The sequence below is a fragment of the Ischnura elegans genome, chromosome 3 (assembly GCF_921293095.1).
Source record: "Ischnura elegans chromosome 3, ioIscEleg1.1, whole genome shotgun sequence".
NCBI classification, from domain to species: domain Eukaryota; kingdom Metazoa; phylum Arthropoda; class Insecta; order Odonata; family Coenagrionidae; genus Ischnura; species Ischnura elegans.
In genome coordinates this window covers 99,220,125-99,246,148 of record NC_060248.1, presented here as the reverse complement: position 1 = coordinate 99,246,148, position 26,024 = coordinate 99,220,125, and the positions used below count along the sequence as shown (strand labels likewise).

General features: G+C 39.7%; 1 protein-coding gene across 1 annotated transcript in view; it reads right to left on the bottom strand.

The window, feature by feature from the left end:
* The window catches only part of LOC124155232 (protein Wnt-6-like), a 155,626-nt gene that overhangs the window by 95,984 nt on the left and 33,618 nt on the right, over positions 1 to 26,024 (bottom strand). Inside the window, exon 2 of the mRNA XM_046528948.1 lies at positions 6,920 to 7,018. Within this exon, the coding sequence (XP_046384904.1) occupies positions 6,920 to 7,018 (99 nt within the window). The remainder of the gene's footprint in view (positions 1 to 6,919; positions 7,019 to 26,024) is intronic.

Here is a 26,024-nt window from a genome sequence, read left to right as displayed (position 1 = left end):
TTTCTGCCTCGCTTGAATACCGTAGGCTGGATGGGAGCTGCTCTGTGATTGTCTGTCAGACTGGGCGCTTCTCTCGCTCTCTCTATGATGACTCCAACAGCCGACACCTTCGACCTGAAGGCGCTGGCAGGATAGCCAGCGAAACTGTTGTCTACAAAGAAGCTGACGCGGAAGGAAACCCTGAAGAAATGCAGAGATCAAACCATCGCCGCGGAAACCTACGTTCTAACAAATGAATGCATTGTTTCAATCAAGTACTTAGGAATGAAAATATTCTATTATATGCGCAAAAGTAGAGAATCGCCCAGCCCTTACTAGCTTCTACAGTAAGTACTTGAGGGCGCCACGCAATTATAATCGAAGGAGGTCGTAGGAAATGAGAGCAGCAAGAGAGACGTCCAAGGGAGAGTGATATGCGAGGGCATGTGAGGTTTGGAGGGGAGGCAATAGGTGGAGGTATGAAGGAGAATAGGACACTTAACATGGCCCGTAAGGACCCTTCACTGAACCACATCCCCGCGGCGTTATTCCATATCCCCTTACGTCCCCGCCGCGAGGGTGATTTAGTGCGGCAAGGCTGCGGCCGCGGGCGTGGGGAAGACGACTGAGAGCGACGAGGGACACGCTCCCGCGGACAAGAAAACATGGATATCGGGGATCGCAGTCTCCGGGGAGGGGGCGATGTGCGTCACGCTGAAATATCCTCAGAGTAAATATATACTCAGGAACGTCCTAGGTGGCTGCGCACCAACCAAAAGTCGAAGCCATCATCGATACTCCAACTTTATTAATATTACAGAAAGTAGGAAATGAAGAAAGAAATAAAATGAAATGCTTAAAATTAGGATACACTATAATCGTATAGTATTTGGAGGAGGTGACCGACAGCTGAGGTCATTTGCGCCATGAGGGAAGGGGTAGGTAAGGAAGGGTGGAGAGAAGCCTGGAGTCGGCATTAGCCTGCTCTTAACGAAAGGCGTCAAGGGGAACACGGCTTAACGTCCCATCTGACGGACGGAGTGTTGCGCTTGAAATGTCCTCCACACAAAACTCAATCAGGGAACTCTTCTTCTTGAATACGGAAAAAATTTGAAATCTAAAAAAACAGCATGAAGAGAAGTACTTTCGTTGTCGTTAGCCTACCTGATCCATCATGTTATCTCGGCTTCTGACATTTCACGCTTGGTCGCATGAGCAGACCAAAAATCGCTCATTTATAATTACCTCTGAAGGAAATGCTATAATACAACATAGGACCAAGGGCATTTAGAGTAAATAATAAGCAAATGTTATAAACTCATTTAATGAATCTGAAGGAATATTTCGTTCACATTTCAACTGTTATAAACATGGAAGTCCGAATATTTCCGGAATTTTGTCTTCAATCGGCTATCACTAAGTTTAGAGAACGAGAATCACAACGATTCCCGATGTAAATCGTGGTGCCTCAATGTTACGAAACATCGCTTGCATTTTTTTAATGGATCAATTCGAGCTCGAGGCACGCTTTCTCTTAGAGTTTTGCCTCTTGTCCCCTGCTCTATTTACTTCAGTGGTTATCTTTTATATGTAACATTTTTTAAATGTTCTTCGAAACTGATTTATGTCCATATATGAAATTAGTAGGCAGTTAAAGGGAGGTAACAGGGAGTTTGGAATAGCGACAGAGAAATGGTCAAAAGCCGTTGTACCAAATGTAAGGTCAGACCTAACAGGGGAGTAGAGCCCCTCTTCCCTTCAGAAACAGAACCCCTGGTATTTATTTCCTACTCTACCAACGACGTCAATCACTTTGGCCCGAACGTTAGAAGTGATTCATAAATTCGATAAATGGACAGGGAAAACATTGAGCAAAAACCTTCAATCAAGAAGGCTTCTTACAAGGTTATAACGATATTTGGTACTATATTTAAAAAAGAATCTGACATCAATATTAGGGAGGCTTCTGGCGCGGTAGTGCATGGATTCCGGAACTCAGAACCCTGAAGAAAAGAGTCATACTACCGATAAATCGCTGACATCTAATCCTGCGTGCATAAAAATTAAAGAGTGATGAAATTTCAGATCTCCGATGCCGTTTACCGCACTCGTCTACTTAAAACTCAAAGATTAGGTACGTAAACATGAGCATTATCAATAAAAAATACTTTACTTAAAAAGCCCTTCTGTGAAATTCTATTAATCGTGATTTAAACAAAATGAAATTATCCACCACGAAATGTAAAGAGAATTTTGTCCTTTACTAACACTACCACACACTCGATCTGATTGCGTCATCTTAACTGACTTCCTTCTACTATCCGTAAGGGCTAATATTTGAAATTTGATTCATTTAAAGATACTGTACAATTGGGCATACTAATAATACCACGATTTAATTTCACATCTTTCCATGAATAGTAGAATCTTAGCGAAATCATTTCCTGGGTGGAAATTAGACTTCTTACCAAATTGGAATATTACACCACTTAATGAAAGTTTCACATTTAAGTAAAAGTCCCTGACATAATTAATTACCATAAAATAAAAATTATCCACGAGACAGATGATTTGATTAGAAAAATGAGAAAAGAAATGGTGAGCGCGTGCCGTGGGCAGATCAACGGAACGGACAAGGGATTGTGGGCAAGATTGCGGTTTCCGCTGCGGTCCAGGAGCGGCCGTGGGCGGAGAGGTGTATCCGATTACGCTACCACAGAAAGGGCATTTATGTGTCCGATAATACCGTAATAAGCTGCGTCCCCATTTGCACGAGTTCAATTCAAATCGGTTTACTTCACTGATGCCAATTTCTCAGAGTTATATTATTTAGCATGCACGATTCAAACGGAGCTAATACTATGACTGTATTTTTTTACATGGAGACACATTTAAAAGAAACCATTCTACCAATGGGTATAATAACGAGTTTAAATCTTTACTAATCCTTACCTCTTCACTAAATTATTATGGTGACCACATTAAAAAAATCTGGAAATAAGTAGATTATAAACAAGAATACTTAGCTCATTACACATAAACTTCAACAATGATATTAAGAAAATATCGCACTATGAACGGGAATTTCTGCAAATTCTTTTGAAAACGCAGCAAACCGTCATAGAAAAATATTCAGGAGACCGTAAAAGGTGTTTTATTAATATCTCTCTATGTGAAATAAATAACTGGGACATACTTTCATTCGATCAAAAGAATGGTTAAATTGGAGTAAAAATAAAAGTGAATTCACAGTGCAATGAGCGTTTAAAATAGTGAATTTGTAACGCAGTGAAGAGTAATCATAGCAAAGTATAGTTATGGCTAATAGTATAGCTAAAGCATAGTAATATGGCTTGTTCTCGGGTCAAATGGCAAAACATATATGTCAGCAGACATTTCCTTTACTAATGATTTTGCAGCATTTTAAGCCGTTGCAATGACTTAGTCCTCCGCTTCGAGTCAACGTCTGTGAGTTTTGTTCATGAAAATAATACTACTACGAGCCTCTCTGTTTAAAAAAAAAGCTACTCTTTTTTCTTGAATACACTAACTGTTAAGCTGTTTCAGAGTCTATCATTATTCTTCATTTTAAAATATATAGGATGATAATAACATACCCTTCTTTGGGAAGACACAACAAACATAAAACCCATCCCACGAATTCCAGGATTTGAAGATTTAAAACCCAGGCCTGTACACGTAAATTATCCACAAATACTTAACATCACAGCCCCATCCCATTAAAATGCCACCACCTTGTCCCATTCGCGTAATAGCATTCCAGTCTACATGCACCGGGGCACAGCGTCGGTGCAACAATGCGGAGCAGGTCTCCCCGCCAACTCCTAACCATTCCTCTCTCTCTCTCTTCGTCACCACCTGGAATTCGTGTATTAAGCGCGATGTAACTGCAGGGAAGAGCCTAAGCGACGCAGGGTGTCGGAGTGCACGGGGGAGAAGAGGAGGGACGGGAAGTAATGGATGAGAGGAATGAGGATGAGGGGAGTTTAAAGTTGGACCCTGCGGTCGAAGGGTCGTCGTCTCCTTCTCCTTCCACCCCCCCCTACCTAGCGCCTCGCCTCCCCCCTCCTACCAGAAGTTTATCGGGCCGAGAATGAGCTGGCGCGGGAATGGGAGCGGAGAGTGATGCATATGAAGAGGCGAAGCAAGTATCCGCGCGGAGAGGTAGGAAGACGTGGACGGGGAGTGGCCGCAGGATTCTTTCTTCTCGGTGGTGGGGAAAAGATACGCGCGTCCCTTTGTTTCGCTGGGAGATCGGGTCGGTGACCAAGGGAACCCACATGTCAGGGACTCAGATTCAGGTCCCCTCGCAGCAGAGGAGATTTCACGGCGGAGTCCCGTTCCCGTTCGAGCTGGGATGTTGTGTGCAGATTTCCGCCCGCAAATAGGGACGATGAACTGCGGGTATCACCAATTAGCAACGGCAATTGGCAATTTGCGAAATTTAAAGCACACATTTGCGCATATTTTTTAAATTTGGTGTTTCTTGTCTTTTTTACTTTGGTCTTAATTTATTATTGTGTTAAAATGGATTTTAAGGGGAACGTAAATGTAGACATGTATTGTTTTTTTTTGCTGATTTGGTGCTATGTGGACATTCATTGTGTGAAATATTTGGTGAAAAATTTGGTGCTTTGAGGACATGTATTGTGAGTGTGCAAAATGGTATTTTGAGGTTTTTTTTTTAATTTTTCTACTTAGTATTTTTTTGTATTTTGGGTTATATATATTATTGTGTCTTAATGCACTTCCTAAATCTATGTTACCACCCGACTTCATGGTCGACTTGTAACTAAATATTTTAATAATAATAAAGGAAATAAACGCGACGCATAGCATAGTCAAAAGAGACGATTGTAACTTCCAGAATATTTGGCCAGAGTAGTTTTCGACCCGTGAAAATAATTTTGACCTATTCAGACACTCGATACCTCAATAAATAGATAGTTTTCAATCAGAAAATAGGTTGGGTATTTCGGTTTTCCTTAAAATTTTCAGGGTTTCTAAAAGATTCCCGTATTCCAAATTCCTGACTTTTCCAGTCAAAAATCTTCAATTTTCATGAATTTTTCACAATATGCCTTCGATCATTGCACAAAATTTTCGAATGATAAGTGTCAATCAAATGAAACCCTTTGCTAAAAATAAATTTGGCTTTTTTTTAACAAGGAATGAATTTACGCAAGCAAATTCACCGTGTCAAAGATGCAAGCCCAAATACTACCGACAGGGCGGCGGTAATTTTGACTCGTAAGATAATTTATCCACGTCGCCATGAACTGATTTTCCCTGTCTTCTCTGCCCCGCTTTAAATCACATAATTTTCCCTTACAACACCGACCTTTAAAAATTCTGTTTTTTTTAACTTTAGACTGTATTAATTTCATCCAGGTACGTATTTTGAATTTTTATCACTATACGGTATTTAGAACTTTGTATTTAAACGCTTGGAACTCCTACTTCAAGGGCTTGAAATAGAAACGTAACTGTAACTGAAAAAGCTAATTTTTATAATAACACAAACGAAAGGAAAATTTCCACAATTTTGATGGGCACGATTTTCAGTCACTTCGACCTCGAAATTGAGGATGCAAGATAAATGTATTCAGAAGGGGTATTATGAATCATTCGACATCGCATGACACGGTCGTATGTAACCCAAATCTCTTAAGTTCGAGATTTTTCCAGCAAAATCCAAATTCTCATTGAATTTGTCACACCATTCACGCTCATTTATGATTTAAGCTAATTTCTCCATTCCAACTCTTTTCCTTGTAGCATTATATTGTGTAAAACAAACGAGAGATTAAACTCAGAAATTGTGTCTCTAGCCAGCAATATCACTGAAAGATACTTATTGGGTGGGGAATGCGAAACCCGTTACACGACAGAAGTTTTTTATTCAGCATAATTGCGACGGAAACAAGAGAACGCATTAAGTTAAATGCGTTGGGACAAATTGGTCGCTTTAATATCTCGTTTTGGCGCGTTCGTAAACGAGAAAACACATACTTTACGCAGTAAAAGAGAGAGGAAAAGGCATATCGGCAATATCTGTCACAATCATGGAAATGATCACACCTAAGCTTGACCGTCCACTAGCACGCAAAACAGCTGTAAAGCAATTTCATTCGGTTTCAAGTTCCCATTCCAACCGTGATGACGCGTAATTTTAATTATTGGATTACAAATACTATAACTTTTTCCTTTAAAGATACAAAACTGCTCTGACCAAAGAAAGTGCCGTAAAATTAAATGAACGGATCATATTGATCAAATATGCAAAGGAGTTACGCAATGAATGAAAATAATGACATGTAAAGAACCCCATAATATGCTAAATTAAAAAGTATTCTTTACTGGTTTTGATTAATTTTTATGAAAAAAGGCAAAAAGTATCGTGATGACGCAAATTAATGGAGATTGATAAACCGAAAACATGATATTCACATAAAGAAAACAGCGTGATATGGTGAATGAGGAACATATGAAACAAACAATCAATATAAAACTGGAGACATCAATGGATACAGAAAATAGCTAAGACTCAGAGGAAAATGTTATTCTACCTAAATAGAATGGCAAAGAAAATGTTATTAATTTAAAGATTAGGCACCCTCTGCTCCAAGCAACTACTCCTACAAGAGACCGGCATTTGTTAACGATTGGTGAAGAGGAAAAATGTTAGTTGACGTATGCCTTGAGAAATGTAGAAGATGTTCAACCCGACTTCGTCTATTGTAGAAGAGTGTGAGATACTAGTAAATAAAAGGGAAAGATATGCGTGGTTATGTGAAGAGTAGCTACGCCAAAAGATGTTTCAACAAAAGGCTTATCTGAAATATCTATAATAGTCACTAAGGTTTTAATGTTGATATTAGTATTTTATGTCTTACTGATCTTGAAACAGTACACGTACAAATAGGTCCATGGGTAGTGTGAATAATACTGATGTGCCCCTTGATAACTCTTTGGCCCGGACGTAGTCGCGGCCCTCGGCCTCCTTATACCTACGCCCCTAAATGGAAAGAGGCAAAGAGAAGAGAACATTCATTACTCAACATCCTTCCCCTTACTCACGGTTCTAAGGGTATTTATACATATACTTCTTATACTGATAAATAATGAACATTTAGTCAAAGGAACTAAATAGAAATGTTCTACTTCCCACTCATAGTTTTGGAAATATTCTGCTGACTCAAAACTTATTTTACGGACTTTAAAAGGGAGTTCAACATCCCCTCTATTTCAGCATACAGAACACTTGAGCCAATTCAGTGCCATAAAATAGTCACACCGCAAAACAACGGTCATACAAAATTACTTGAAAACATGACTTTTGCGAAGGAATCACTGCGGGGAAGTTACAATTTGAATTGGAATTATGATTTCAACAGATTATACAGCGGAATATAATTTATGTTCCAAATGAAATTCCAGTTATGAGAGAAAGCAGAAGTCCATGCAAATATTGATTTTAATTGAAGAATGCACACATATCACTAAAACAATGGAGTCGGTGACTATGAGATGATGGGTGAGATGAGATGAAGACAAATCCGAATGAAAATTACCGCTCAAAGATAAATAAATATACATATAATAATATTATTCTCAAAGCATATAGGTAAAACTGATAGAAATCAGTACGAAATCCACAATGAAATCAACTATATCTTTCTTTGAGTAGAAAATTACATTGAGGTTAGGGTCTTACAAAGTTGAGTAAAAATTGCGATATTTCATCAACAGAATCATTTTTTTATTAATTCTTTCAAGCAGGCAGCCATAATTTTTATCAATACGTTTGGGAAAACGAACAAGTTAAGAAATAAATCATGTCCATGTTACACGAAAAAAACATCATAAACTAAATCTTGATAACTAGATAAAACATCTACCACAAATGGAGAGGAAAACAATATATGCAACATCAAAATCATGAGCAGATACATTAACTTGACATTATGTTTACTTAGATTATGTGGCATTAGGTGAGAACTGCACGCTTTAAATGACGTAAACGGGCAAACTAATGAAAACTGAAAAAAACGGATGAAAAATGAGCACGAGGAACTTGCTCGCATAACTCTAAATGTGAGACCGAGAATTATGCCGATAAAAGTCTATTTTGTTTCGGAAAAAGTGGCAAGAAACAAAATTCTTGCGCAAGGGGTTAGCCAAGTCAGCAAGTAAACCTCGGTTCTTCCTCCTTCTAGTCCAGCTTATATTTATACCCTGGAAGACTTATAGAAGCTTATTCCAACGAAAAATCATTGGATATCCCTTTAATAAGTTCAAGAGATTCAGGCTTCAATTGGTGGAAGTTAGACACATTTAAATAAATAAAAGATTGTAGCACTTTTCCAAAAAAATTTTGCGTACAACGCGTTTCGGCACTGCATCTGGTAAAAGGCAATGCAGTGTCTTGTACCAGATGCAGTAAAGCAGCAGCAACGTTGTACGCAGTAAACAAATGTGGAAAAGTGCTAAAACCTTTTACTTTTTTAAATATATAACTTTAATATTATCATTTTAGAAATAAACGGATAAAAATCTTCGTTTCAGATTTAAACGTTGTGGCATTGTAAACCAGCTATTTGTGCAGCCAAAAGCAAAAAAAGCTACACTAATTGTCTCTTCACCTTTAAAAAAATTAAAGTAACACAACTCCAGTGGTAACAAGGCAATAACTGCATTCCGCTGTGCATAGTTCCTTATTTCTTTCGCCTGTTTGAAATTAATTTTGAACATGTGAAAGCATTAAATGGTGCGGAACGGTTATCCGTAGGATAAAATACACAGATAACCATGGAAATCTTACATAAAGAAAAAAATCCCCCCTTGGAAAAAGCCTATTGAGTTTTTTTCACCGTGAACAAGCCATCACTGTCACTTCGGAAAGGTTAAATTTTTTGTTGAACTTTTTACCAGAAAAAAGTTCCCTGATATAAACGTTCGCGTCATTACCCGACATCTTCAGGGACGTTCATAACATAAAACACCTTAAACTCACCGTCTAAAAACGTCTACAAAGATATGAGATAGTTCTATAGGATATTCATGAGAAGATAAAAATATCTCACGAATCTTTCTAAGGAAAATATGTTTAAAAATAGAGAAACGTTTCTTACATCGATATAGTTTCGTCAACCTTCCTACATCAGTATTCCTAGCATTGAAATTTCACCAATATTTACATTTCGTGCTAAACGGAGCATTTGAACAAAAAGTAGGGCATTAAAGATTTAAATGACAGGAATCATGCTGTTGAAGTTTAAACACGAAATAACACTGAGAGAGACCTATAGAGTGATACTGAGAAAAATATTTAGATAAAGATGGAGCAGGATTCATGGCAGAATAAAATGTAAAAAGATAGCCTAACGAAATATTTTATAGCCATGCCGTAAGCTGCTAGAAGGAAATTATTTTTCGCAAATATATAAAACATGTTGTATTATTGATCATAGCGTTAGACATATCCTCGTTGCGATGGATACCATATTATAAACTGATGAATAGTTAGGTTGTATGTTAACAACCTACTCACTTGAAATAGATTCAGCGTTATAAAATTTGGTAGCAAAATATCAGCCACGGAGAACTATTATCTTACATAAAGTCACCATGATATCAGTCGCCATTACAAGAGTCGCATTAACATACATTTGGACAATAAAAGTATTGACACGACGCAGCGTTACTGGGAGAAAGTCAACTTTTAAAATCTTGCATAATATAAAAATAGGAAGAAATTTCAAGTGTTTTTATACTTTAACTTTGCCGTTTCCGAGACTAAATCAATTATTTTTTATTCTCGGGGAGGATAGGCAGAATAGGAATTTAATTCTACAATTTGGGTGAGTTAAAGCCAAGAGATCGCCAATCCCAACAAGGGCCCCTTCAACGCCCTTCAGAACTCCCTCGAAATCCCTGCAAATAAGAGAAACCTCTGCCCTTTCCTGTAGCTCAATCAGCTGTCTCCCACCTTGCCATCAATCTCCTCTATTGGCACTTTAAAGCTCTCAAACGGGGCCACCTACTCCCTCAACCCCCACCTCCCACAACCACCGCCTCGACCACCACCGCACATTGTTATGCAAATCTCCAATTCGATCACTGTCTCCTTCAAACTCTCCCTCCTCCTCCGATCCCATAAAAACACAAACCTATATCTTCTTCCGCCCCTTACCTCTCTTCTCTCCCGTGCTCTTCACCTCAAGTGGCTCACTGACCGCCTCCTTCATTTCCATTGTCTGGAAACAATGCGAAAAGGATAAGAGGTGTCCGTGCCTAGATTTTTCAAGAGCGCTTTACGCAGGAACGAGGCGGGGATGGAGGAATAAAAATACCGTACTGTTGTGCGTGTTTATACGTATGCTCTCCGGTTCGAGGAAAAAAATTACTTCCCCATCCATTTCCCAAGCACTGCACACGGAGCACCTACTCACATACATGCATAATAATACGGGAAATAATGGCAGACTGGCGTAAAAGTACGATTTCTCTCGCTCCGATCCCCTCTTGTCTTCCCAATGAGGACATTTTTTCCCCATTCCTCCCCTTTCTCATTCTTTCCCCTCCTTGCCATTCCCCCTTTCCGATGCCTTGGCTATCCGCTTCCACGGAAGCCGTCCGCAAGACGTGCGCTCGTCCAGTCTTGTCTAAGCGTGCCTCATTACCGTATCACGTCCGCGAGCGAGTAGTCGCTCACGGCGAGGACGAGAACGCTCAGCCATTGCGCAGAAAACAATCGAACGTCCTTAACATAAGATTGCCGAAGAAATTGGAATAGAACACACCTAGGGTGCTACAAGGTGTCATTTTGACAACTATTTCCTTGATTTCCGCGAGGAATTATTCTTTATGGCTTATACTACAACTGTGGACAATTTGGCGTTTTCGCTTTAAATTGAAATAGTTTCTAGATGGCATAAATTAATAAAATTATCATCCAAAAATAATTTATTTCTTCCGCACTTATTTATGATTCCCAATCATGATAATCATCATTCCGACCACTACATACCACAACTGTACACAAATAGAATTGATCAAAATGTTTCCGTGACTGCCGCGAGAAATCTTGAAAATAAGACTTCTAATCAGGCATTCAAAAAGTAGTCAATTGTTTTGCGACATGATTCCATTAATCAGATCGCAATCGTTATAACACCCTCCTGTGTTCTATTGTTGTTGTTCTTTGTTCTATCAAAGACCAGTCGAAGGGAGTTTTGCGTCCTCTGAACGTGTATTCATCAACAATGTGCTCATAAGTAATTTCTCAATAATGATATGTTAAGAATACGACTTGAAAAAATACATTACATTAAAGTTGGTTTATTTCAGTATCTACTTGTCAAGTTGGATAATCAACTTACCAAAGTAAACCTCAATCTTCAGTGCATATTCTGGTTAACAGCTGATTTCATAACTACTATTGAGTTTTCTCCCGTACTAGTTATTAGGCAAAGGTACAAATTTGAATAATTACAAATAAGAATATTGACAAAGATAATTTTAAAAGCGCGATAAAAGAGAAAAAAGCACAGAAAAAGCTAAATGAGAGATCTTCTGGTTATGAGTACGATTTTATTCAATCCAATCCGAATAATTAAGAGAACCATATTATCTTCCGCTGGGGATGTTTTAGCGGGATCTCAGTGTAAGTGCTCGGATCAAAACCTCCGCGATGGAAATTATGGTCCCAGGAAATTCTTCGAACGCGCCAGCGTGAGAAAGCCGGGAAGTGGGACTCGGGAAAGATTTAGAGGAGACGCGAGGGAATCACAAATTTCCGCCGGCGACGAAACCCATAGCAAAGGTATTAACGACCGCAAATGGACATCATAAAAAAAAGTCTGTCATCAAGCGAGGAGATGGACGAGTGCTCCGGGCGCGTTCTTCTTTGACACGTCCAAATGGACTCTTAAATAAAGAGGTCCACATGTTCTACTTAGGATACTCGGCTCCGCGGCGCGGAAAACTCCCAAGCATGCGTGTTTTAATTTTATTCCTACTAATCCCTTTTGGTGGTCGGAGATTACATGACATTTTATACCCCATTTTTTTATTTTTCGGTGGCGCTGAGAGGGGTGAAAACCTCCTTCGACCACCCAACGAAATCCCAAGATTTACATTTTTAGCGCGAAGAGAACGACGTAGAGTGGGAGGAATGAGGGAAACCTCTTAGTGAAAGGGCTGCGGTAATTTTATTCCCCAGGGATGGCTCCAGCAGCGATCCGCCGGCGACGGTTAACGCAGGGCGGACGGACGGCGTCACCTGAGCGAAGTATATCAGAGGTTGGGAATAAAATCATGTTTATTATTTCATCGGTATTCAGGTCCGTCGCTAGCTGATCTGGCGCCCGGGGCAAGCTGGGATCGTGCACCCTCCCCCCCCCCCCCCCCCCCCCCCATAACATTGATATGTCTGCAATCGGGAGATTTGAAAATATAATTGAAAACATTTTTTTCATAATAAAGATATTTTATTGATTATGAAAGTAAAACATACAAGGGTATTTAAAAATGTCGGTAAAAAAAACTTTTGCCTACCGCGTAAGACACGAGACGATGATATGTGTGTCAGGGTTTTGCGACGTGAAGGAGACTCTGAGCTCTTTCATTGTGTTGAAGAGAGCTGAGAGCGCCACACAGCGGATAGCGTTGTTAGTCAAAATTTAAAAAAAATTAGTCGGCGAACACGGTGGGCCCCCAACTTGCTGCGCCCAGGGAAAAATGCCCTGTTTGACCCGCCCCCGCGATGGGCCTGTCGGTATTTCACCGTCGAGGGTTGATATTTAAAATTAGTTAGTCCACGATCATTTCTACTTTGATAGTTGCTCTCATCGGTATGGATAGCTAAAACGGTATTGGTAAAGATATTATGTCCAGTTAAGTATGTGTCAACACGACAATCCAGTTTATTTTCATTGACTGAATTAGCGTAAGTAGTACAGCCTGCTGGGTATCACTCGAGAATTTCTATTTCTAAATCAGAGTCTAGAAATCCATTCCTTACGCTACTCGCAACCACTTTATAGTGAAAGAGCTTTCACAAAAAATACACAAGGATGATATGTGTTGGCGGCAATAAATACGTTCTTTGGTAACGCTTCATACTATTGGGCCAGACTGTATTTCGGTTCAATATTTGGATATAATTTCAAGATAAGAGGTGTAAACATCATTCATTTCAAAATATATAGAACAGCAGAAAAAGCATTGGTAAACCACGCGGATAAATAAAGCGCAAAGCAGGAAATCAGCCGGATACGTCTTTAATACGAACTAGCATGCATGCATTATGCACAAAATTCGATTAATTGTAAACAATTATAAAAAAGAAGCATAAACCTGATACTTAAATTACAGGAGTTGATGTTAAAAAGGCAATAACTCGACAAAAAGGCTCACATAGGTATCGACATGGGCTGTTCAAAAAATACGCTGCATAGCTGGTTTTCCTGCATGGTTGGAAACTATACTTGATAATTATAGATTTACGTACGTTTTCATCGCATTTTCAGGCGTCTTATTCGTCGGAATTTTCCCGACTTGGTTTGACCACGACAAGCTGCCAGTAAGAAGGAAATACGTACAGCCTACTCAAAATTTACTGGAATATTACTTTTAAAATAAACACAGGTTGTATAAGTGCAACTCTTAGATGCTAAAAAACAAAAAATAAGTATGGCAATGCAGATTACTCAATACATTTTTCATTCAAAAATTTTTCCAACACCAAGAGTCCATTATTCAGTCATTTCTAGTTCAGTAAATAGGTGACTGCAAATATAACACTAATTCGCTAACCGTAACTCAATAAATAACATGGAGAAAAGGACGCCGTTTTCTGAAAACGTGATTACAAAGTTAATGCGCTCTTTATACCATTTTATTTCCACCAAAATGGCATTTATATTCTCGAAGTGATCCATACTTTCTCTTCCCATATATCAAGCTTATAGAAAGTTCCGGATTTTTAGTGCATTTTTCTATGAGCTAATGAGAGTACATACTTTGCGAAATGCCCTATTTCTTGAATGAGAGCTAGCAGAGCGCAATCAATTCAAACTGATAGCTATTTTTCATCGGTAAGAACAGAGCTCACTCCGGAATAAGCTGAAACTAAGTGGAAATCACATGTTACCTACACAAGCGTTCTACACTAACAGTAAGTTCCTTTCCCTCACTCTTCGGACACAAACGCACCACAAATTCCGAAATAACATTGCTTGGAGTGTGATCGAAAGGCTCCACACACATGTGAACCGATGTGTGTGTTAAAAGCCGGAAATTCTACTGACTAACCCAATTTTTCTGGAGCACAGAGATATATAGACACACCTGTCCCCAATACCTCTGCTCAGCGGCCACCTCCATAAGCCGTCATTTCTCCACGGGATCTAACGTATTTCCGTAAACGTGTATAATTCTAACTCTCTCCGAAAATGACTAAGGGATACCGCATATATATTGAAAATTTTAGTAAAAACTCAAGTCATTGCAGTTTTAGGCAGAAAATAATAGCTCACAATTATTACTCATATCTGAGAACCTTACACCACAATTCAACAGTCACCTCCTTCAGGTTACACTGTATTTTGAATTTTTTTCAAAAATGACTCATACGCCGGTGCAACCGTCCATAACTTAGAAGCTGTTCGCTTTCGAACGTCTCGGATTTCTGCGGAGTCGCTTCGTTAACGAGTGGGTCGGCCAAAGATAAATAGGTTGGATACTAAGACTTACCACAGTGGTTAAAAGTGACACGCAGCTTCCAAGCCGCGGTGTAGTACAAGCTCGTTCGCGTGCCCCGGTGCCCTCCCTTCCCCGCCCTCGTCACGGCGCCCACCTCCGAGCGACTTGAATTTTAGACTTCGTCCCCGCCGAAAATCTCTGAAATTACCCGCGACCGAGAGGAGTATTTTTGTGTGTCCTTCGAACATTCATTTTTCCCGCGGCGAGATAATTTCACGACGTCACAAGAGACTTAGGAGACTTTGGAGGGGGAGGGAAAGAAAAATCTGGACGGGCGTAAGAAAAACATCCGACGCGCATTACATTTTGTACCTGCCATTTCCTCACCTGCCTCGTAATTTATCACTGAGTCTTGCTCCCTTGCCCGAGAGGGCAATATTTCGCTTCTTCCCGAATGAAAAAGTTACTACACGTGTGTTACCGATGGTAATCCTCTTAAATTGCCACGAAGAAGAAAACGTTTCTGTCACTCACTCCCATTAGATTAAAATTTGACAACGGTAAGCTAAAGAATAACTGGCACGTATCTGTCATTGTGTAACAAAAAAGCATATTAGCCGCTATATAAAGCATCTATTTTGGTGGAGAGATAGTTAAGGATAAACTGGAACTCATAATTTTTGCAAACTTGAGGAACATTTTCACAAAAAAAAGTTGATTTGCTTCCCCTCAATATTTCAAGTACTCACCTTCTACTTTCGCATACACACTGCTTGTATGTATGCACCAAGTACGATTGTAAATGTTTTATATCACTACATTTTCCAATGTGTTTTACTTTACTTCTTTAAACATTAATTATCCACATTTATCATAAAAATGAAGGACCAAAATTTGGGGGAAGTCATAAAAACTTATTGACTAAGGACATTTTGGCTTCGAACAAATTCTCATATGGATAACTTTACTTAGACAGAAAGGCAAACAACAATGCAAAAATATTCGTGACGAATTACTACTTAAGACTGAAGTCCAAATATCAGAGCCATTGATAAAAAATAAGCTGACTCAAGCAGACATAAAGACGCCATCAATCTTCTTTATATTAGGCATGTGAGAATCTCTGTTTCTTCAGATGTCTCTGGCCTCTCAAGCGCATGCGAACAGCCAAGAGCGATTCCCGCGCCGAAACCCGAAACTTCGTTAGCTCACACAGCACTCTCATCCACAACCGACGGAGCATAAAATTTTAGTGGTTATTATCAGCAAAGATTCTGCTTTTTCACGCCACGTTTCAGCCTTTATGAAGGCCATTATAACGAGGAGAATTAGTTTCACTTGAAATGAAAAAGAAATGACCTGCCGCGAAAGGTTACTAATTCAAAGATACACGGCATAATAACGCTAGATCTACCAGGCAACTCGCAGTCACGGCGATGACATCCCACGGCCTATTCCTCGCGCATTACATTAGACCGGCGACTGAAAAACAACAACGACACGCCCGTAATTAATGTGCGATGCCTATCGAGGAACGACATGTTGCAGTCAGCCAGGGCACTGAAAAATGGGGTAGATTCTCGTTATGTGCGCCCATTCGACCTTTTGAATGAGCCCGAGGTCTTTATTAAAATCTGCCTTATACGCTTCATCACCAACGCGCCGACTTGGCGTGATGCATTACTTAAGATCTTTACGCGGGATATTAGATTACCTCTCCTCGAGACGGCACGTCATCCTCGATTGCTCATTTAATGCTTTAAAACGTCTCATGGAAAAAACAGCGCGTTATTACACATAATTCAGCTCTCGAGTTCCACAAGCATAATTTTTCCAGCACAAAATAAAATTTCCCCCGTGCGATTTTATGATCTTCCATACTTACGAGCACACTTCCCATAGAGATATCTTACCCATTAGCCCTCAAGCACACCAAGTGTCTTAGTATGTCAAGTTAACTTAAGATTGTTTATTTCGAGCTTCTTTGAAGTTCACTCGTATAAAGTAACAAGTACGCTCTGTGGCGCAAAAGTAAATCGATCGTATTTCTCTCAGTAGGTAAGGGAAATTAATCTATTTTTTCCTTCAATATACCTTAAGCTAGGGCTACAAGAATTTTCCAGAGATCAATCTTAAGAGAGTTTGGCCTACAGTAATTATTTCAGCATTAATAGTTATGTATCCTCCCTTTTTCTGCTTTAAAAAAATGAGTGCAAGGTTAATGAAGTGGTCGTGAACAATGTAAATGTTAGAAGTAACGCTACTTAATATTCAGCTAGAACAAAATCGGCACAAACCGATCGTCTTCAAAGGAACGATCAGATTACGGCAACAGTGAAATACGAATTGCGTTCAGGAGGAAGTATGGACGTGGGTGCATTGCGAGACTTTCATGATATCATTCAACTGATCGGTAACCGTTGACAAATGCATATGGTGAGTACAACGAATTCAACGAGGGATTGTGCCTAAGGAAACACTTATGATGGATGGGTTTAAGATTCTTGCTCTCATGACTAAAAATGCTCTCAAAAGGAGAATACATTTTCATGCCTGTATTTCAATAGTCCAGCTTAGGGATACAAAATTCGCAAAGAGAAAAATAATGTTATAACGACATAAATAACCTATATGCCAGCGGATTTTGACTCATTCAAATTTAATTAACCTATTTAAAAATTCGGCAAAGTAAGCTGATAATCTTCCACGAGAAATTCACTTCTCCTCAACCATCTTAACCAGCAGCCTTCATGGAAAAATAACAATGATTTCAAAAATAATCTTAGCTCAGAAATAAATAGCATAACCAAAGTACCTTCAATAGAGGTTACAAGCACACTCCAATATTCCAATTAAAGCCTCTCACTTTGGAGTTTTTATCAAGCATAATTGCTACCCGACAAATTTACATCATAACGTAAGAGAGCTGAAAATTTTGATGTAAAAAATTTGGCCAAATTAACGCAATAAAGTTTGCTTGATTTCATTTTTACTTGAAACTATTGTATTTTCGGTCCAAAACCACACTCGTTTTAAAATAAAAATAAGAGAGCCTTAGCCATATCCCACATTAAGCAACTAATACACAAAAAATATTCTTTGATTAACTCTTCAATCTACTTCACGTTGACCACGCCAACCGACTTAACTACCAGATAGAAATGCGCGTACTTATTTCACAGAGGATATTTGAAGATTCGACTCTTAAGAGACCAGATTCATAGTTCGAGCCATTCAAAACTTCCAATAAAAACCTCACGCAGTTCACGTGCAGCAATTTTCAGACATTGACATGAATGAACACAGAAATAATGTTCATTCATAAATTCGGCTGTTAAATTTCTCCATAAAAATGTAAAAATCCTAGCAAAAAATTACTTTGTTTATCACTGTTTGAACACCAAATCAAAAGTATCAAATGAAAAACCTTTTAAAAAATTAAAGCTCGAATGAATCCCTAGTTGCACATTGTTTGCCTGGCAAATGATATCGTGTAGCAGGTTGAACCCGGACCTCTCCCCGCCGACACGCTGTCTGCCCCAAGAAAAGCCACGGCAGACACTTCCGCCAGCCAGCCGTGCCTCCTCTCCCCTTGCGTCCCCGCCACAAAAATATATACGTACAGACCAGCGCCCTTCCACAAGATGCGTTGGCCTTGCGGACTAAAGGTTTGGCAAACCAGCCGTCTTGGGAGCGAAAAGGATCTGCCTGCGCGAGTAGATCATTAGAGTTGGCTGGCTACTCCCTCAATCCTCCTCATCCTCCCCCAAAGTAGTCGCTCACCTTGCTCTCTGCTTGACTCTGTGCCCTTTCACAGTCTCCCCCCCCCCCCCTCTCCGGCCGCCCTCCAACCCCATACCTACCCACCCCCCTCCACTCTGTCACGCATGCAACCTTCCCCATTCGCCGGCTCTACTTTATCATTCAGCTCACCTTTATCTCTCACCTTCCCCACATCCCGAGAAAACTTTCCTCGTCCTCGCTTTCCTTTCGTTTCCGCTCTTTTCCTGCCCCTCCAGTTTCATTTTATGCCTCGCTTGCCAATACGGCGAGGCGTAAGAAGGATGGGCTGAGAGTAAACGGGAATCGTTCGGATGCCAGATGTCACGATATGCTCTCACCTGAGCATAAACAGATTCGAAAGAATATCATTATGGCGGAGACTTAACGGTGGATTATGGGGGCGGGCGGGTCAAATTAGCATTATTGTATAATACAATTATTTAGGCAAGCGTCAGAAGATCATTCGAGGTTCGGGTTCTCCCCTGAAGGTTCTCGTCAATACCTGTTCTTCCAAAAGGTACAGAAAATCTGATAATAAAACACCCATTTGAGGCCTAAGTCTCAGTACTTGTAATATATGGACCTCGCATGAAAAAGGATATTACAGGTGACTATAAAGCTCAATCTTTTACTTTCATTTTTCTCATAGTTCAAATGATAATATATTCGTTGCTCGAAATGATGGATGCATTTTCTTTTCAGAGTACTAACATGCGTACGCATGTGTATAATACTTGCATGTATACCTTGCATACATGCATACCTATGACTAAAAACGAAGAATTTTGGAGAATGAAGAGAGGAATCGTCTCAAATACGCGTCATTTCGTCGTGTCAAAAATATTTTCGGCGAAAACTTATTTTCTAGTTAAATCCTAATTTATAACTCAAATGCCCCTAGTAAGTGTCTTCTTCTAATAACGGTACTTCTTCTTCCGGTCCATATCGATTGGGCTTAAATTGGAGAAGCATACCTTAAGAAATAAGCGGGGATAAATCCAAACGAAGAAATCAAAGCGCAGCAAAAATAATTTCCGCCCTGCGAGGTAAAGACAAATTTCTAATGAGATCCAATTGGCTACATCCTCGCGATACGCTAATTATTCTCACAAATATGATGCACTTTACTACGAAATGATTTTTTCGTACGAATGAATTCACTTTCTCCGAGATCGCGACATTTTATAAAATTCATCATTCCTTACGCCACGTTTGCGCGTCAGAAGCAAATCGCAAAACGCATCTTGGCAAATAAAAAATGTAGCACATGAAAATACGTAGACTGGGACACGAAGTAAAGATGGAAAATAATGAGGGATGTACCAGTAGCACTTTTCTGATCTCCAGTCGAGATTCGAGTCGAGTTGAAAACTACTCGTGAGCATCGAGTCGAGTATGGTAATTTCTGGACCAGGCAATACAACACTCAATGCTCCAACATACTCGCATTTTTCCGATCCCCTTTTGAATTATCTATACTGAATTCTTAGCCAGATGTAATTATGGATGTAATAATAAAGGTATTAATAAAAAAATAATAATGGAAAAGATAATGAGGAACGTTGATGGTAATTATGTCAGAATGAGGAGATGAATGAAAATTAATGTCTAAAAAAATTTCATAATCACAATTGAAATGAATTAACCTCTCGTAATATGTCGAAAATTTAATTAATGTCTGCATCCAAACTGCTAGGAAGTGCCCTGAGTAAAGACATTTTCGCAGTTGCATTAAATATTTTATACGTAAATGAATCATGTTATATTTGATATTCTCACGCAGAAAAAAATAACTTTTCTAGATTCTCAGGCAGCAGGTTTTGACGTCTCCAAATTATAGTATTACTGCCCGCAGAAAATTGTCTTTCGCTGTGCATGAGTGTGGATGGAAATGTACTTTTTTCCAAAATTTTAAGGTTTGGGAACCTTTGGAATTTTTAATAAAAATTATATTACCATATTTATGAATCTTGAATCTCGACGGAATTTAAGTGGACGGAATTTAATTTGAATACTATAGAACTTAGCTATAGCATTATAGATTAAAAAAAAAGTTTTCTTCATTTTTAACTTCCTTAAATCAGAAGGAAACTAAACGCAACAAAGAAATAAACGAAAATTAACATCGTTCGCCCGTTGTCCCCTAAAAGACAAAAAGTTGGCATTACAAGAGACGCCATACACCGGGAAAAACCGGAACTGTCCGCAAAAACCTAAAAGTTACATATTTTTTTATATAAATCTGAACAATTTTAACATATTCTCTCGGCGTTTGAGATAAGATAGTAGGGTAGGGTATAAAAGTATCGTATAAGAAAGTATGAGCTATGCTGCGGTCCACTCAAAATAGCGCAGGTCGGAAGACGGTCACAAAAAGATATTCGGCGCCCACGCCGATTATGTAGTGGTTGACTGCTACGATTACAGCAAGCTGAAACTCCCAGGCAACGCATTCGAACGACCTATTGACTATAAAACCGTTATGATTACCTCTTGTTGGCAGATTTCTGAACTTACTGGCCTCGAAAGCTCTGTTACCTCTGTAAAAGAAACTACTCCACTGGACATTCGTAATGCTACTCGAAATACTCGAGTCGAGTACCAACTACTCGACTCGACTCCTCGAGTACTCGCACATCCCTTACAATAATAGGATGCCAGGTCACAGAGATTGGCATAAAACTGCACCTTTTCGCTATAATCATTAAAAACCTAATAGCCTTCCTGTGAATAGATGACCAGATAATATTTTAACCCGCGACCCTTGAAGAAAACGATGATTTCCCTGCCGCAAACGAGGCCGGATGATGATGTAAATTAATGAATGATTCCGAATGAAATCGGCTAATCTGCACAAGCATCCGAAGGTTTCAGCACCGGAAGAGGGAGCAAGAGTTTTCCTACGCACCCAGAAAGCATCAATCACAGTTGCACTCAGCCCGAATAAACAAATCACGAAACAAAGAGGCCGTCGCGGAGCTTGCTGCGATAAGGGATGGCGTGATCTCATACCCTCGCTCGTAGGAGCGCTTTGAAGTGCTGAGAGAAATGGCGGTGGTCGCGCGCGGGTGTATTTTACGAATCCACCAAAGTACTCCCCACTGTGGGAACGCCTTCGGCCTAGAAGCGCCGAGGAACGGGGGGGAGGAAGGTCGCGGCGAGGGGGATATGGCAGCTGCGGCCATCCGCGGCCGTAATTTGCATTGATTGAGCGACCGCGTCAAAGATAAATAGCTGAGCACTGCTTACCACGCGCAATGATATATCGGTGGAGCATCATTTAAATTTCGACCACGCTTCCCTGACTTATAAAAAGAACCCACTTAGCCGAGCTCGCGTCTACCCTTTTTTTCATCCCAGCAAAACATACGCATGCTGCTCTGGAGGATTCTGATGCCAAGAAGAGAAAAATGCTTCAAAGCGAGTGTTTGAAGCTATGTAGCGGATCTTATTCACCAATTAAATCATCCAAATAGATATAATTTTGCATCGCTTGAGTGACGCATATGAAAGACCATTTTCGATGATGTTGATGAACGGTCTCTCATTGCTCGTGGCTCGGTTATTGTAAAAATTCAAAGTTTATTCCTTTTTAAAAAAATAAAGTGAAATCAGGGAGATATTAAGACTCCCGCATATCAGATGTCTCCCACAGGAGTGAAATAGATCTTGATTTACTTGAATTAATCATAAGGAAATTGTCTTCGATGTGACATTTTCTTAATATAGATATTTAGAGGATTCCAAGAGATTTTAAAAATAGGTTATTAAGATAATAACCATTATTAGGCTCTCTTGAATAATGATGCTATTTCCTTAGCTTTAACAAGGTTGAATGCTTTTTTTATCGGAATCATATCAAATAATGAAGAGCTATTGGTAACGCAATTTAGATGGTTCCAGATACTTGTCAAGAGAGGCCAAAGGGATATGGGACATTGAAGATGAGATCCCAAGGAGTAGAGATTATATCTCGAGCAATTTGAGACCCAATGGGGAATGGCACTTGGAATTGATTTCGGATTCGTTGCCAAGAGTCGAGTTTGACTGTTTCTGAACTCACCCTGAAATTTTAGGAAAGTCCGTGAATATTGTTGTAGGGCCCTAACGGTCCATTAAAAGATGACAAAGAAAGATAGACTTGACAATCTGAAAAAGTAATTATCATCTGCATAAAACCTTACGCCAGGGACTAAGCAACGTTTTCCTGTAAATTAGGCACTTTCGAATCTGCCACGAAAAAGGGGAAAACATTATAATTAATTTCTACGAGAAAAAAGTCTTTGTTACAGGTAATCGAAAATTAACTATTGCAAGCACCAAAAACCATTGCAATTAGGATTTTTTGTAACATTTAAAATTATTTTTTAAACCTCTCACCCCCATGGTTTTATTTGGAGAACATGGTTTTATAACGTCTCTATATAATGGAGAGGCTGCACTTCAGTGAGACGAAAGAGGATTTTTCACTTTGCTAGGGACGTCAATAACCTCGATAAAGCTTGATATATTTATTCCCTATAACTTGAGTTTTATTTATAGGATAAGGGACGAGAAATATAATGATTTGGTGGCTGAGAGCGATGTTGAAGGCATCGCAATTATATCAGTTTTTGTTTACCTCCTATTAACTCATTACAACGCACATTAAATTGAAAGCGGACGTTACTATTCTACAGAAGAACTTTTTAAGTTAAAAATGATAATGGATGAGGAAAATGAGTACGGGAAAGAAAAATGGTCTGAATGGCCCTTCAATGCTACAAAAGGTTGCGAGATACGAAACATTTCCAAATAAGCTCGACTCCCTTATACGATGTAGGGCATGAAAAATGGGTTTTAAGGGCATAAAATACAAAATAATCCCCTCAGAGCTCTATTTTATATTTCTAAAAAAAGTCATTGTTGAAACCTCTGTTTGTGATGGGCGAACAACAGTGCACAATTTTCCGTTAATTCGCCAAAATGCCCGACTTATGACATTGCAGCAGGACCTTTGGATATCGCTGATTAATTAAACATTCCGAAGAAAGGAAATATCAACGATAAAACGCCGACATTCGAAAAAGCCTTTGAAGTCGCGGGTCATCAACTCCCGGCTTGGGTAGCCGAGCCCCGGCCACGCGTTCGAAAAATTAGCATTCGGTATCGTTAGCGGATTTTTAACTTCAGTTCAGATACGTCTTCACTACACTTCTAAAAACGAATTTCCATAGAATGACTTTACCAAGAGTGATATTTTTTCCCCTAGTTTTGTTCCATTATATGCCAGAAATCGCGTAAACTTAGCGTCCGCGAACACTCGTAGCGACATAGGAATTCTTCATATCTGTCGCTAGACCTCGGAAGATAGTGTAATATATTTATTTCATTGCAAACGAATACAATTCCTCATAATTACAACGTCAAGCCTCCCTATGATATAATTTTTGCTTGTGGAGCGAAAAACCATGTGGTGATAAAAACAGAAATGTGGGAGATCACACACGACAACCTAGATACTCTCTGAGTATCTAGGTGGTCATGGATCACACCATCACGCCAGCCGATAAGGATATTGGTTCCGACTATTTTGATCAATTCGGAATTTCGGCGAACCCATTGAGTGCTGATAGAACCCCCATCGGTTGATCTCAAGAGAAGGGAGGGTTCTTCGGATAGAGCGGCGAAGTGGAGCTTGGAAGCGGGGGGAGAGGGGATTCCGCCTTAAGACCCCGCACCCAGCGTCCTCCGCCCCACCCTCGTGCGAGGACATGAATCACGGCGGATTTCAAAAGAGGGAAAATATGCTCGGAGGGGGCGAGGGGGAGTGCGAGGGGTAGACGTTTTTTTCCCCTTTTGCATTCCCTTCACCATTTTCCCGTCTCCTAGTCTTCCTAGTAAATATATGCCAGAGCGCTCAAGGTGGTTCGCAGTACCAACAACAGAGATCAACATTAAATACTTGTGGATGGATTTTATTAAAATCCACACACTTCTCCCCCATCACGAGTATGGAGTTTAATGGAAATAGACAGCTAGAAAGTAAAAGCTAACGTCGTAGTCAAAACGCCTTATCTCGGATTGTTCCACTAAAAGTCTGTTGTTGTTATTTATAATTCATTGGGGAAACGGTAATTAACTTCTGGTCTTCCAAAGAAACCGATTATTCCCCTTCCGCAATCATGACGATTTTAAGTACCAGCGAATACTTGACTACCCTATGCAAATAAATTATCATCTAGATCACTCCGTAAGCACACTCCTTATAAGGACGGTTACTACGATACGAAATGAAGGATGTGATAAAAATAAGCGATCTCCGCGTAACTGAGAGGAACTGAATTCCTTGGTGAAAAAAAAAATGCCAATAGGAAAAAACATCCTGAAATGGTCAGGTGCTTGAAATTGCAAAAAAGGAGATAAAATGGCATTGGACAATTAGGATAATTTATCATCACAAGCATATGAGGAGAATTTCTCAATTGAGAGTTTTATAGAGAGGATAAACACACAAGCCCACAAGAGTAACGCATGCACTAGCTAATATTCCTAGGAATGGGATTAAGGAGTTAGTCTCTTCATCAAAATTGTAAATAAACGGGAAGGTCAAATGGAAATGAATATTAATATTACAGGAGGCAGACTCTTAAATTTCCATCGTTAGTCATTCGCTATTTCCCAAAGGCGTTAATATTTAAACTTAACCTGATTTAAAGTTTTGCATCAGAATTATAAAATTCCACTTCTCTGCTGACCTAAAACAAGATTACCCTTCTCCTCCGATGATAAATTCAAGGGATATTAGACCTCTTCGTATTAAATCTAAATCCATATTTTAATACTTCATAAAATATATTCTTAAAAACACGTTCGTGGGCATTCAAAATTTTATCTCGTCGCTGATACACCAATGTTTATTATAAACTCACCTATGTGAGTTAAAACACGTACGAGCCGCTCAAATTGCGGGAACACCACCCAAAATATGAACAGAGTCCCAAAAGAGTACCAATCACCAGGAAGCAATATTCCCGTCATAATGTATCCCGCTAATATTCATTCCCCGTAACTCACTCCATTCCGATGCGAACGCACCCCTTTACGGACGAGACGCATAAATCAGCGTTTTCTTCCACCATATCGAACGCACATTGACGAGGGAAACGAAGCAAAGCGGATAAATAACCTTCAGTATGGCGAGGCGGAAAAAAATATCCGGCTCACGACTCCAAAGTGAATCACTTCATTGAAAAGAGACAAGAAAAACAAAAGGACAGCATCCGACCCGAACATCCAGTCTGGCGACCTGATGCGACCGCCTCTACAGCCAGAGGAAATGGACGAGGATGGGAATGGGAGAAAAAGAAGGGGCAGAGCCTCTTAAAACCGCATTCCGAAGATGAAAGGGACAGCGGAGTATTAAAAACACCAAACTCGTTAACTGTGTAATGGAAAGGGGGTACCCTCTATCTGGAGCGTTCTTTTAAAATCGCCGGCAAGCTCATTCCTCGGAGTCGAACATGCGAATAAAATGGGAAAGGATTAAAATA